Genomic DNA, 13,695 nt, shown 5'->3' with positions numbered 1-13,695 from the left:
GAAAAATCTATATTAATCTCAGAAGTAATTTCCATATATGACATGATTTGCACTCTGTGTACCCACGTGTCACTGTGGTCTTACTTCCTGAACACTGAGTTTAAATCTGCTTTCTGGTGGTGGGGAAAAGAGGCGCAGTTGGACAGAGTTGGAGGCAGATGTTGCATTCCTGATTACTGAAATTCTTTCACCTGCCTTGTTTTTCTTGGGATGTGTATTCACCTGGAAAATGTGATGATCTTTTAAACATAAGATAGTGTAAAGAGTAATTTTGAATAGATAATTGGCAAGATTCAGGGAAAGGTGAGGTTATGTTGTGGATCACCTCCCCTAGGACAAGGATTTACCTGGGACTGGTTGATCAACATTGCCATGCAGCTGGCTGTTCTCCAAAACGAACAGTTGCTGCTTCTTAGTTCTCTTCCCTTTTCTTCTTGAAACAGCAAGGGATCTCAGGTACCTAGGGTCCCTAAGAAGAGTAGCAGTATGGCCTTTTCGAGGAATACAAAAAACACTGCAATATTAATTCTGTCCAGGAGAGGGTAGCGCTGGCACTTAAGTGTTTTTGCTGTTGCTTAACTGTTAGTGTTTTTATGTAACACATTATTTTACAAGTCTGTGTGAGGTCATCAATTCACTTGGTTTAAAGCTGCGCTGCCATTTGTTGAGTAACTTTCCTGGCAGTGCAACTTATTCTGCACAGATTGTGGGCAGGTAGATACACATGTGTTTGGGCATTTCTAAGTATGCAGTTTTTAAAGATGTGTGGAACTGCATTCATACCTACACACACCTTTTAATAGGAAAACATCTTCAGTATCAATATTGTCTGTTCAAAAGCTTTGAATATATTTTTCCCATATTAGCTAATATATATGTTGAAGAAGCTTACAGGGGTAACCAGGTTGGGCCCACATGTGTTCTGCATAGAGGAGGAAAAAGAACTCTCTGCTTTTACAATCATGGCTTTTTGTCCTGTCTGGGAATAGGCTGTTTTCCTCTGTGAAGGCCACATTTAAAGGTGTGTTAATCAGAGCCCTATTTTAAATATATATATATATAAAATTTATATATCTATAAAAATTATATATTTTTAAAAGAAAACCTCACCCCTCTACCTTTTGCCCAGCCAAGATTGGTGTTTCTACAGGATAAAACATGACCTGTAATGGCTTGAGTATGAGACAATCAAGGATAAGAAATTCTAGATTCTAATCACAATTGAAGCTGCCTTGCTGCTTCAAATTTGCACAAGTCAATTAACTTCTCCCCTAAAAGAGGAGCAATTGCTTCTTACTACCTTAGAAAGATGTTAATGGGACTGATGAACGTTGTCGTGTATTCGGAGTGCTTTGTGATGTATTTGCATGCTAGATTGTATCTCTTCAGACAATAGCAGTGGCATCTAAGGTGATGGGACCAGGGCTTTGGCAGTGATTCCAGTATGAAGTGCTTATCCTTTTTGCTTGCCCTTTTAGTTATGGGGATGTACATCTTTTGTAGGGTGGGATGTGAAGTTGATCCTTGTTTTAAATAAAGATTGCGGAGTGTGGTCTTTTGGTGGGGTGGGTGTGTGTGTGGGGGGGTGGGGGTGGGGATGTGTTTGGTTTTTGTTTTGTTTTTAAATCCAGGTTAGTTTCTTGACCTGGGTCACAGTACTGCCTTCCTAAAAAGTGACAGCATAACTGAAAGGGTGGTATTTTGTGATATGCAATGTGGTAGATGTAAGAGAGGGGAGGGAGCTTCTTTTGTCCAGCCCTATATGAAGACCCTGTGATGTCAGGCCACTGCTCGACAAGTGGAGAGTCATTGACTAAAACAGGTCTTTCCTCTTGTACTCAAAATCTGTTTCCCAAGAGTACTTTGCTTAGTGGTCAGAGAATCTTATTCAGTTGGCAGCTCTGATATTTCAGGATTTCTGGGTGCCCACAGTATGGTAGGGGTGATGTCCTAGCAGGGGAAAATTCAGCCACATCTTGGGACCACTGAGTGCAGGTTTGTGAAAACACTTCCATGCTTCTTAAATTCTTAAGGTTGGTCTTTTTTTTTGAGCAATTTCCCACTTACTGTACTTGGTGTTAATTTTAAAATGTCTTTATACACCTACTTGTGCTGTACTTGAACCATAAGATCTTTTTCCCTTTTGTCTCTTGGTAACATAATGTTTTGGTAGTCTTTGTTTAAGCCTGGAGATTAGGCAGTTGTCAGTTTTTTGTTTTGTCTTTCTCAATATCTGTTTCCTAGGGACAAAGTCATCCTGCAGATGGTTACTCCATTTCCATCACCTAACTCTGCAGCATCCATTCGGTCTTAATCAGAAAGTAGCGCACTACAACTCTGTTTCTGATTATTTTTTCCCCAGTGTGGGGAGCACGCCTTCTTAAGCCTTGCATGAGATGTTTACGTACAGATATTTTTTTCTTATTACAGCCTTACATTCTGTCCCCAGATACCATATTATCTACTGTGCTTTGGAACAGAAGGATTAGCTGGCTGTTCCTGTAATTTTTGTCAATCTATTTCATAATTACCTACTTGAGGGATGTTTTAAAATAACTTGAAATACTATTTCTCAGTTGATGTATGGGCACTTTGCTCTCAGTATACCACTACTGCTTCTTATTCTCTTCTTCTTTTCTTTTCCCCCTTTTCCCTCTCTTCCCTCATCCATCCTCCCTGTAAGGACAAAAATAAAAAATATTTCTTCTGAAATATTAATCACATAAAAAGGATGACTTAAAAATGCTGAGCACTGAACTGTTTGTGCTGCCCTTATTTGTGTTCCTTTGCTCACTCACTGAAATAAAACGGCAAAGATGAAGATAACTGGGCTGATAACTTCTGCCATTTTCTGTGAGTTAATTTTCCCTTTCTTTTCCTGGAGACTCAACATCCAGGGGAAAGTGTAGATTTTTAAACTTCAAGGAGATGCTTGCTAAGAATTTTGGAAAAGAGAAGGGTTGATATTATGATCTGCTGAGAACTGCTTTTACATTCTCTTTCACAGTTTAATCCCTCTGATATATGCTACTTTACTTTGTGACCATATTTCCCTTTAACATTTAATTGAATCATTACATAAGTGTCAGATTTTAGGCTTTTGGGCAAATGCTGAAAACAAAAGTGTTTCAGCCTCCAGATTAACAGCAATACTTACCATTTATGGAATGCTTGAAATTCCTAGAAAAGCTGCCTTGCTTGGTTGATTTTTAATATGATTCTGCTTGATGGTTTTGTTCAGAGTGTTTAAATCAATTTGCAGCCAACTGATTTAATTTTCTACTTGTTCTGCTGTTGCTTGGTGTGGTTTTTTGTTGTGTTTTGGGGTGGTTTTTTTGGCTGTCAAGGAAGTAGGTGAATGTTCCCACTCAGCAAAATGGAAATAATCAAGTATGGAGTGGTGATCTGAACAACTTGAGGTTAATTTGTAAATAGGTAATTTGCTTATTATTATTAAGCTATGTTTCCTACTCGTTATTTTATGATAAAATTACAGCTACTTTATTTCTGTTCAAACAATTAAGTAAGTTTCAGCTCTCAACAAATCCATCAAGGTGTTTATTTTCTCTGCTGTGTGCTTTGAAATAGATCTTGGGAATTTGAATAGAATGAACAGGTTTTATTCTCTAAACTTTATTTTTTTAGTCAAAATAGCTATTTGTTTTTTCATCCGCTGAAATGAATGACAAAAATTCCACTGTGAAATCAGTTAAGTTCCACACATAGATTGTTTCATCAGCAGGGGAGTAAAAGCATCCCTTAATCAAGGTGTGTTTTCAGGAAACCTAGCAAGTTCATTTAAAGGCAATGGTGATGCTACTTACTTAGGAGTTAACAGCCATGTGTGGCTGCTTCCTTTGTCTTTTGTTAATTGGATAGTTACTGGTAAACCATCACCAGTGTAAGGATTAGGACAGGAACAGAACTACTGTCCTGTTTAATAATTAAACTTACAAGTGGTTTGAACTCTCACCTAGGTTTTGTATTCATAATAGCTTGGGAATTGTCCAAAGGACTAAGTGTTCTTATTGCTGTGTCCTGATTTGTGCTTTTCTTTTACAAGACATTGTAATACATGGCTATGGTGGTTAATAATCAACACATTTCTGTGTACTTTCGAGCACAAGTATGAAATTAAATGTCTTTTTCTACAAGATTTTTAAAGTCCGACTGAAGAAATTATTAGTGCTTCTGGAGGACGACTGTTAATCCTTTAATTTTTGGAGACTCTGGTGTCTTAGTACACTGGCAAGTGTGTAGTTCAGGCGCAGTTATTCAGTACCATGTTTGTAATGTGCCCCTGCAGAGATCTTGGGTATGGATATGCAGTAGAAGTGCAGAGAATGTGTTTTGAATGGACTGCTTTTTAATTTTGAATGAGCCCTGCGGTTAAGAATGTATAACCTGAATGCAGTTAAGTAACTTGTTCGTATAATTAGCACACTCTAAAATTATTATAATCTTGACTTGCCAGAGTGCTGGCTGCTGTCTTGATCAGTAACTTTTGCTGAAGCTGGTGGGAGCCAAAGTTTGCTTTTCAGGATAAGACTGTGTACTTATTCTGACCCAGATCTTAGTCAGATCTCACTTTTGCAGTCAGTGGAGATAAACTGAGACAAAAGAAGTGGGAGGGACCTCTTATGAAGCCCAGTAACTTCAGGTTATATTGTATCAGCTTGACATTAAGCTAGGCTTGTTCAGGTCCATGTTTTGTCTTTTTTTAAATTGCCACTGCTCAACTGTAATATGTTTTTCATATCCATTTATATCACATACATTTTTTTCCCATTGTTAAAGTAAGTTATAATTTTACGGAGAAAAGTGTGCATGGATGGCAGGCTTTGCTTTTCGATAGAAACTGTTCCTTCTAAAATCAGTTATTACCTACAGTTGTAATAATTGAGGTTCTTATCCATCAAAAGGACTTAAAATGATAAAAGTCCCCTTGTTTTGTGAAAGCATGTACCAAAGTCCTTTGCTGAATCAGTTGCTAAGTTATACTGCAGAAATTATTTTTTTTTCGCTCTAGATAATGTAAACAGAATAAAGATACGGGTTTCGTGGATGGGGACTTTCTGATTACTTGCAAACTTCCTTGTTGATAAGGAGGTTGAATTCCTTTGTTTTTAAGTTTCAGCTCCCCCGCCTCCCCCCCCCACGCATAAGACACATAGGCATGTAACTTTTTAGCATAAGAAACCGCGGTTCCAATTTACATTTGCAGTTTACAGTTTTTGAAAAAGAGACATTTGAAAGTGTATTTCAGGTCTTTTGGGCTGATTTACATTCTGCATGAAGTTGGTCCACTACGAGTGATATTTTCTGGGAAGTTAGGACTGGCTGCTTGGCACATGCATAAAGGGCAGAATTGCTTATATTACCGTCCTTTTCTTAGCCACTAATATTTTATCCACCATCGAAATACCTTAACCTGTTTTGTCGATTCTGTATGGTACTCCTATTTACCGTAGTTCTAGAGGTGTTTGCTGTTTCCCCGTGTACCTAAATAATAGCAGGTTTTCTGTTGTATTGGAAAAAAACACTTGCCTTGTTTGGATAGAATAATTTTGTGATATAGGCTTCTGAACTCAGCTCACTTACAGGAAAGGTTTACAGGAAGGTCTAAAGAGAGTTTTAACCAAGCAGTGTTGGGCGGGGAAAAAAAAAAAAAAAGAGATGGGGAGGAAAAATGGTGATTGTGCTCTGGAACATATCATGTATTCATCATAAATTAGTAATGAGATACAATAAATATTTTGTGTGTGTGATGTACTGATAACTATCTGAAATGAGAGGGTTAGGAGAAGTTGGGAAAAAGCAGGGAAGATAATGAATCAAGTCTTATCTGAAGTTAGCAGGCAATATTATAGCTTAATTCAAGTTCTACTGTACATGCAAAAAATACAAAACACACATAACGGACAAAAATATTCTGCAAGCAATGATAAAAATAATCAATTATTTACTGTTTTTTGTAATGTTAAAATGTTTTACCAAGGCAAGTTGCTGTCAAAAGTAATGTGAGTTATTTTGAAAATGGAAATACATAAAGATGCATTTATACAAGTGCAAGACTAAATATTTTACATAACCGTATTTCAATGAGAAGATATACAGTAAGTGCACACTTGATAACACTAAGCAGGCAAAACTTAACGTTAGTTCCATATACTGTTGTATAGTTCATGCACAGATCTCTCCCAAAGTAAAGGGGCTGTTCCAAATAATTCTTGCTGGGATGAAAAACAGGATGGGTTGCTGGTAAGGGTGTCACAGCATGGATGGGGGTCAGTTATAGACATTACTTACTGTAATTTGTGATTGCCGTGGGAGAGGAGTGGCTGTTGGTGTGATAGTAATACTGCTGGTGATTTTATTGGTGGGCTTACTGGGTAGGCCATTAGCTAGTGCTGGATTTCTGTTGTCTTGCACCGGATTACAAGGGCTGATGGGCTTGGAATTGGTGAGAGCTTGGACGTAAGGACTTCCTAAATGGATGTGGATTTTGTTATCCTCAGTAGTTATTACACTTGATCCTGTACTGTTAGATCTCTGAAACTGCCACGATGACTGCCTGTCTGGGGATACTCTAAAAATGGTGTGCTTGGCTCCCATTTCCAAAGACTCTGAGGAGAGTATTGGTTCCTGAGAACCTGAGCCTGGTGTAGCCAAAGGGGACATTGTTCTTTCAGGTGTTAAAGAGCCACATGATTCAGGAGTTTGAGATCTTGCAAAAGTAGCCATAGTAATAGGAGAAATTACTTGCTCTGGGCTTATGTAACCTTCTGATTTTGATTTTACAGGTGTTAAGGAGGCATTTTGAATAATGGTTATTCTTTGCTTCGGAGTGCCACAGTTGGGTATAACTGCTGTGCTTGTGTAGGAGTGAGGACTTTCAGTGGTAGGACTAGTTATTTCAAGTGTTGCTGTGTTCTGTCCGTGGTCTGGAGTTACTTTTATATGAAGAGGTTGGCCAGGTGTATGGCTTAGCACTAGGTCTCCAGTCTGTGCACAGTTTCCATTTTGCTTGGTATGGATCTTTCCATTTTGAGGATGGCTCTCTTTGGACTTCATCCAAGGGATCCATAATTTTTTGTTCACGGAATTTGCAATGGGAGAGTTGCTTTTGAAAGACACTGTTTGTTCCTCCTCATTGTTGTCTTTGTCCTCGTTATCGCTGTCTTCATATAGCTGCCCGTTTATGACTGTTCGCTCTAAAGGCATGAGGGTTTTGTAATCGGGTGGTTCATTGTCTGCTGGATCAGTCTGGACTTCTTTAGAGCAAACTTGCAAATCAGAAATTCTCCTTCCATTGAGACCAGGCCTGAAGTTCTTGCTGAAGCGTCTGTACCTCTCCAACTCTTTTGTGAGGCTTTCCATTTCTCTTCCTAACTCCCTGTTCTTGTTTTCTTGCTGGAGGAGTTTCTTCTGTAAGACTGTATGATCACCTCGAAGGTGACAGATTAGGTCTTCTGTTGCCATGTATTCATGAATTTTCTCTTTCAGTGCATCTACTTCTCTGGAAAGATGGCTTGATTTAGCTTCCTCTTCCTTGAGCTTCTTAAAAAGACGCTGCTCTTGACTGGATTCTGCCTTTTCTGTTAATTTATACCGAGCCACTTCCATTTTCACAGCCTCCAGCTCCTCTGATAGAAGCTTGGCTCTGTCCCGTTCATTGACATACCTTCGTTCTAGAGACTCAAATTCATCTTCAGTTTTCATAAGATCATCTTCTATCGCTTTCATTTCTTTCAGCTTCTGCTTAAGCCTCTCAACTTCTTGAGAAAGCTCTTTGATTTTGTTGTTCTCCTGCTGCAAGGTGGTGCTGGATTTAGTACTCTCCTTAAGTTTATTTTTAAGAAACTCTTTTTCAACAGCTTCCAGTGACTGAAGTCTTTTTCTTAGAATATTCACTTTGGAAACAAGATCACTTCCTTTTTCCTCTTCTGCTTTGAGTTTGTTTTTCAGTTCATCTCTTTCTTTTGTAACACTGGACACTTTTTCCTCTGCATCAGATTTTGATTTCAGCGCCTTTTTGCTTTCCTCAATTAGTTTTTCTGTAACGGACATCACTTTATTTTGTTCCACCTGAAGCTGAGAAGTTGCAGCTTGCAGCTTTTCTTCTGTTTGCTTTATTTTTTCACCCATAGTTTTTCTTTCATCCACAAGCATCACTGTTAGGCTCTTCAGCTTTGTTAAATCTTCTTTAAGCGTAAACTCAGTTTTTTCTAACTTACTTTCAATTGCTTCAAGCTCACCAATTCTAGCTTTTAAGCCATCCAGCTCATGGGACAACTGCTTTGTTAACATTTTTTCTCTTTCTAGGTTGCATTTTAGGGAGTAGCATTCCTGTTTGCTCTTGTTGAAAGCATCTTCTAATTTCTCCAGCTCCATAATTCTTTTGTTGAGTTTGTCAACTTCCCCTTTAAGGTTCTTGCTCTGTGATGCTTCTTTTTCTAACTTTCTGTTAAGTTCTCTGCATTGATCTTCCATTTTTATGAGCTCTTCATCTTTTCCTTCCATCTCCAGCAGTCTTTTCCGTAGTTCTTCTACTTCGGTCATAAGCATGGAGTTCCCACAGTCTCCCTTATTTATCTTATCCCTTAGGTCTTGCAGTTCTTCTTCTGCTTTTCGTAAAGATTTATTGGTCTCTTCCAGCTCATCAATTTGTCGGCTGAGAGCAGTTAATTTTAACCGGAGCTGACGATTCTGACTGTCTTCATTGGTTAGTTTGGCCATCATTGCTGCTTGGTCTTGGGAAATCTTACTGCTTTGTGCTTGGAGTTCAGCTTCCAGCCTGCTGGCTCTCTGTTCCTCTTCCTGAACTTTTGCTTCAGCAAAAGCCAGCTTCTCATGTGTTTGTTCTGCAGAAGTGGTTAATTCTTGAATTTTTTTACTTTGTTGATTCAACTGCTCAGTGAGTCTTTGCTGTTCATCCACCACCATTAAAGCAAAGGATTTCAGCTTAGTCAATTCTTCTTTCAGTTTAGCTATTCTCTTGTTGCTTTCCTTCTCTCTTTTTGCCTGATGTGCTGTTTCTTGTTCAAGAAGCTTTTTCAATCTGTGGGAGGAAATAATATTGTATTTTGTAGTCATTTTAGTGGGTATTTAGAACCACACCTGAAATATCACGACATCTCTGCCAGATGTACATGAACATCCACTTGTAGTGCCATGGGGCCCACAGGCCTTAGTTTCTACTCAGAAGTTCTTTTGTAATGGATGCTTCAATATGAACATTTAGATGTAATAACTTCAGTAATTATGTATCTTTGATTACATTATCAGCTTTTGGCAGGTATCAGCACAACACAACTTTTTGCTATTCTGCACTATAACAACCCTGGTCTTGACTGTTTGCAGAGGCTAGCTATGTGCATGCAGGTTTTTTAAGAAATGTGATTATCATAGTGGTTGAGAAATTATATCAATACTGCCCTCAAGGGCAGGTATAATTTACAGCATCATAAACCTCCTAATACCTTTAAGTTACTTAAAAACCATCCTGATGTTTTATGATTAAACCTTATAGATGTTAAAATATGTGAAGGAAATGTAGCCACACTAGGCAGTTAGGTTGCTTAATGTAAATTTCTATGCAGCACATCAGAGCAAAACTAAACATTGTAGGTAAGTGAAAGTGGGGCCTTGTGACCTTGTATCATACACATAGAAAAACCCTGCAGTCAGCAGGTAAACAGGTGTTCAGGTTGTGCCTTTTGAACTTAAGAAAGCCCAGAGATCTTGCTGTCCATTAGGCTTGCATTTGGTCTTATATCCAAAACTTGCAGACATATCTAAGTGCAACCCTGCTTTTGGATTATTCTTTAGGGTTTTCATAATGGTTTTCCAAAATTAGTTTTACAAGTTCATATTAGTACTCAGTTTTTACTGAGATGCAACATACTTAATTTGTTAGATACTTGAGATATGGTTGTGCATTGCATTTGTTTATTTAAGAGCCTACAAAACCTACAAATACCTCAAATAATTAGGTTCTTCTGTAGACTTTGTCACCAAGATGTTTGTGGGGTTGGTCTGAGGTAAGATTGGGTTTGACCAGCACATTTGCCTCCTTTCATTAGATTTTTCCCACAGCCAACCTAGAACTACATTTTGGTATTAAACAAAAGCCTGAAAAGCTTAGATTCAAGTAATAAAGTATTAGAATTTGTATGTTTTGCTGCGGTTCATGTGTATGGTGCATATCCAGTTGTGTATATTATGTGAGGGAAATGAATTGCATATCAGGACTGTACTTGCACAAAATGCTTCAGCCCTCATTAGCTGAGGCCCCTTCCATTTTTTAGTCTTCCCCCCCCCCCCGATATGGTGATGACTCTCTAGAAGCTGCTGCTGAAACATAAGAATCCTTTTGCAGAGTTGTCTCTTGTTGCTATTGTGATGCCCTTGTCCAAGTGGTGATTCTTTACAGCTTTCCACTAATAAGTTCCTGTTGCAGTCAGCCTTTTTGTTTAGGAAGAGCTTAGATAACAACCTCCTTTGCATAACTGTTTATTAGCTGTTGACTGACTGGAGGCATATATTTCTGGGCATTTGGTAGGCTGCCTCAGCAACATCCCCTTTAGCAGCACTGTAGTTTTCCTGCACAGAGAGAGGAAGTCCCTGCCATCCTACAACTGCCCATCAGACCTGTCTGATTTAATGGTGATATTGAATAGAACTCTGACTATGAAACTTCTTATACCATCTTCACCATCCCCATTATTTTAATTTTAGTGCACAAGTTGCAATATATTGAATGTAATGCTTTTTATGAAAAATTGATTTAATGGGAAGTAACAATAAACAGAGTTGATAACAAAGTAAAGCAGCCCCAAATTCTTCACAACAGTCAATTAACATAGTGGGGGAAACACACATGAAAAGATATAAGTGGAGAGGGAGAGGTTTGTGAAATGAGCCTGAAGGAATGCTGCTGGTTGACAGAACAAATAAATGGGGAGAAGACTGAGCCATCTTCAAAGGCAGCTTTTTACTGTGTTGTTGGTGTACGAACTTTTGTCCACATTTCAGTGCTACTTTCAGTTTGAGTTCTTTTTAGTGTAAAAACCTCTTCCCTCCCCACCCTTGTCTCTAAATGCTTTAGTAGTGAAGTTCAATTGATGAGTTACCGTTGCCATAGATATAAAACCATAACAGAAGCATAACTAACAATTTCATTTGGAATGAACTCAGTTTTTGTGTGTGCATGAAGTTAAGACATATTAATGCTGTTAAAATACACTTGGGCTTATTAGCATTTGATTCATTTTAGCTTGCTTCACTATAATTTAGTTTTGTAAGGCAAATTTAGCTGAGGTGGTTAAGACCTAAATTAATTAATTAGTATTTTACCCAACACTTCTGTATTAACTAGTTGATATCTCTCTGGCCAATGAAATTGTAATGATCCAGTGACTGATGCCCCTTAAATTGCTTTAGAAAAAACCTCTTAGACCAAATAGTAACCAACAACTATAATTCTCATAGGGATGCTGTATACTTTTTTTTTATGATGCGAATAAGATAATTGTGCATAAATAATAAAGTGACATATGTTGGAGTGAATAATCCCAGCAGTCCTTCCAGTCAGCATCAGTCTATGTACAATTTGTACTTTTTTTCTGTCATTTTCTCCTCTTTTTTTCTTCTCTAACTTCATTTCTCAAGCTACCTGGAACACTTTAAGACGTGCTTCAGTGAAACACTTGAGGTTCCAGCCCAAACTGAGTGCTTGGCTGAGGTAGTCTAACCTAGTGTCAGGTTAAGTCTGTGTTGCAAGGGTTATTTGAACGAAAGTGCCTAAACTATTGGTATCTGACCTGGATCATTGTATAAACTGAGAAGGATTTTCAAGAGATTCTGTTTCTTTGGTCATGCTAGAAGACACTAGGGTATTTAAAAATGTTCCCTTCATTCAAAAGATAATATGCAGTTTTAATATTCAAACAGAAATATAAGCAAATATTTCTAACCTCTGAGATCTATTTATTTTTGAAAAAATACTTCTGCAAAATAAATCCCTTGAAGTTAAGTTACGGAGCATAGTGCAGAAGCTTTGACTTAAAGGATTTTAATGCGCTTCTAAAAAGAAAAAAGAGGTGTATTAAGCATGGTATTTTTTTTACCTTGTGTAGTTAAATAATTTTTTGCACTTGTTTTTGATAACTGTATGCTTATGAATGTATTCCTATACAGAAATATTCATGTATTCCTATACATAAAATGCACTCAACAATGCCGAACAGATAATGATTTCTTGGACAGAGTTGAGACTGATATTGTAAGAAGTCAACTGGGAGTCTGTTAATATTTGCAGAAGAATTTTTCCTTGGCTGCTGAATTCCTGTTTCATGGTTCAGTAGGTCAGAGCAACTGTGTCTGCACACGTGCACTTAGGAATGGAAAAGCATCTCAAAATATTAGGGTTTTTTTTTGGTTTGGTTTGTTTTATTTGTTTTAAATTCATCACTTGTTTTTGGTCAGCTTTTTTGGGCAACCTGACTTCTGCAGGTCAGAGCTCGATTATAAATATCATTTGAACTAGGGAAAAATCACACGTTTAACTGAAAAAGTGCTGTAACTGATAATGGCACTTTGTGATATCTTGCCTACTTTTGTGACAGAATAAAAATTCTTTGTGTTAAACTCATCCAAAATGCTCTTTTCCTGAAGAAGAGTATCCAGAGTATTTTAGAGCACAATTTTACCAAAAATATGCAAAGGTCAAAAAAAGTTGGCCTAAAAAATAATTAAAGAAAGGCACAGGTACTCACCTGTCCAATAAAATATTCTTATAATTTTCATTTCTGGATGAATTTCATGATCACCTAATTTCATATTAGGCATAGGTAGGTATAGAATTTAGGCAAAGCTTCGACTGATAATTCCAGGCAGTTGACTTCATATGACTACAAGAACTCTTTCTGAATCCAGGCCAGCAAAAACAGGCATTGGAAATTGTTTTTATGAACGTGAATATTAGGTAGTTAAACAGAGTCAGGGCAGTTTCTTACTACTTTTCCTTCAGAGCTTCTGTGCTTCAGACTTTTATTGTGGCTTACTATCATACTTGTTTGCAGTAGCCTGCTTTTTTATTTCCTTGAAGGAATACATTTCCCTGAAGAACAGCTCTCCTCTGGTCATTGTAATCACTTTCCTCAGTATTATGTATACTGTAGCTTCTTGGTGTTAATACCATGCATTCAATCATTCAATTGTGTTGTCTTGATTTTCAGTTTGATTTTTTTTTTTCTTGAAATGCATATAGCTTTGGCTACACTACATTATATTTAGCAGCATAATGACTATGTGTTTGTTCTCTGCAAGATGTGGGAATTCCCAAAATAGCTCATTGTCTTCTTGGTGACATGTGATATAATTTTGTCTTTGAGTGGGGTTTTCCATTGTCATGGGGGACCTGTATTACATCAGCGTTGTTTAAGTTTTTACAGGATTCTAAGGGGGCTGCTGTTCCTTTGAGTCTCAGGGAAATTAAAGACAGCATGGGAGAATGAGATTGCAAGGCCCTTATTTCTTTATTTTTGCATTCTAGAATGAATCATTATTCTTAGAATAATGAGAATAAAAACAATGACTTTTTTGTTTTTAAGCAATTTTATAATGATAACTTTAGAAAAGGCTGTGTTCTTTAAAGGTGCAAGTGAAATAGGTATTGGTTTGTAAAGCTGT

General features: G+C 37.6%; 2 protein-coding genes across 9 annotated transcripts in view; one reads left to right on the top strand and one right to left on the bottom strand.

Moving 5' to 3' along the window:
• CMSS1 (cms1 ribosomal small subunit homolog) overlaps window positions 1-13,695 on the top strand; it is a 254,267-nt gene that overhangs the window by 12,844 nt on the left and 227,728 nt on the right. The gene's annotated exons all lie outside the window — the stretch shown is intronic.
• FILIP1L (filamin A interacting protein 1 like) overlaps window positions 1-13,695 on the bottom strand; it is a 215,869-nt gene that overhangs the window by 11,007 nt on the left and 191,167 nt on the right. For all 4 annotated transcript variants that reach the window (XM_064467250.1, XM_064467259.1, XM_064467274.1 and 1 more), the window contains one exon: window positions 6,310-9,061. In XM_064467250.1, coding sequence (XP_064323320.1) covers window positions 6,310-9,061 — 2,752 coding nt within the window. The remainder of the gene's footprint in view (window positions 1-6,309; window positions 9,062-13,695) is intronic.

The sequence above is a fragment of the Phalacrocorax carbo genome, chromosome 1 (genome assembly GCF_963921805.1).
Source record: "Phalacrocorax carbo chromosome 1, bPhaCar2.1, whole genome shotgun sequence".
In the NCBI taxonomy this organism is placed as follows: Eukaryota; Metazoa; Chordata; class Aves; order Suliformes; family Phalacrocoracidae; genus Phalacrocorax; species Phalacrocorax carbo.
This window is presented reverse-complemented; position numbering and strand designations above follow the sequence as displayed.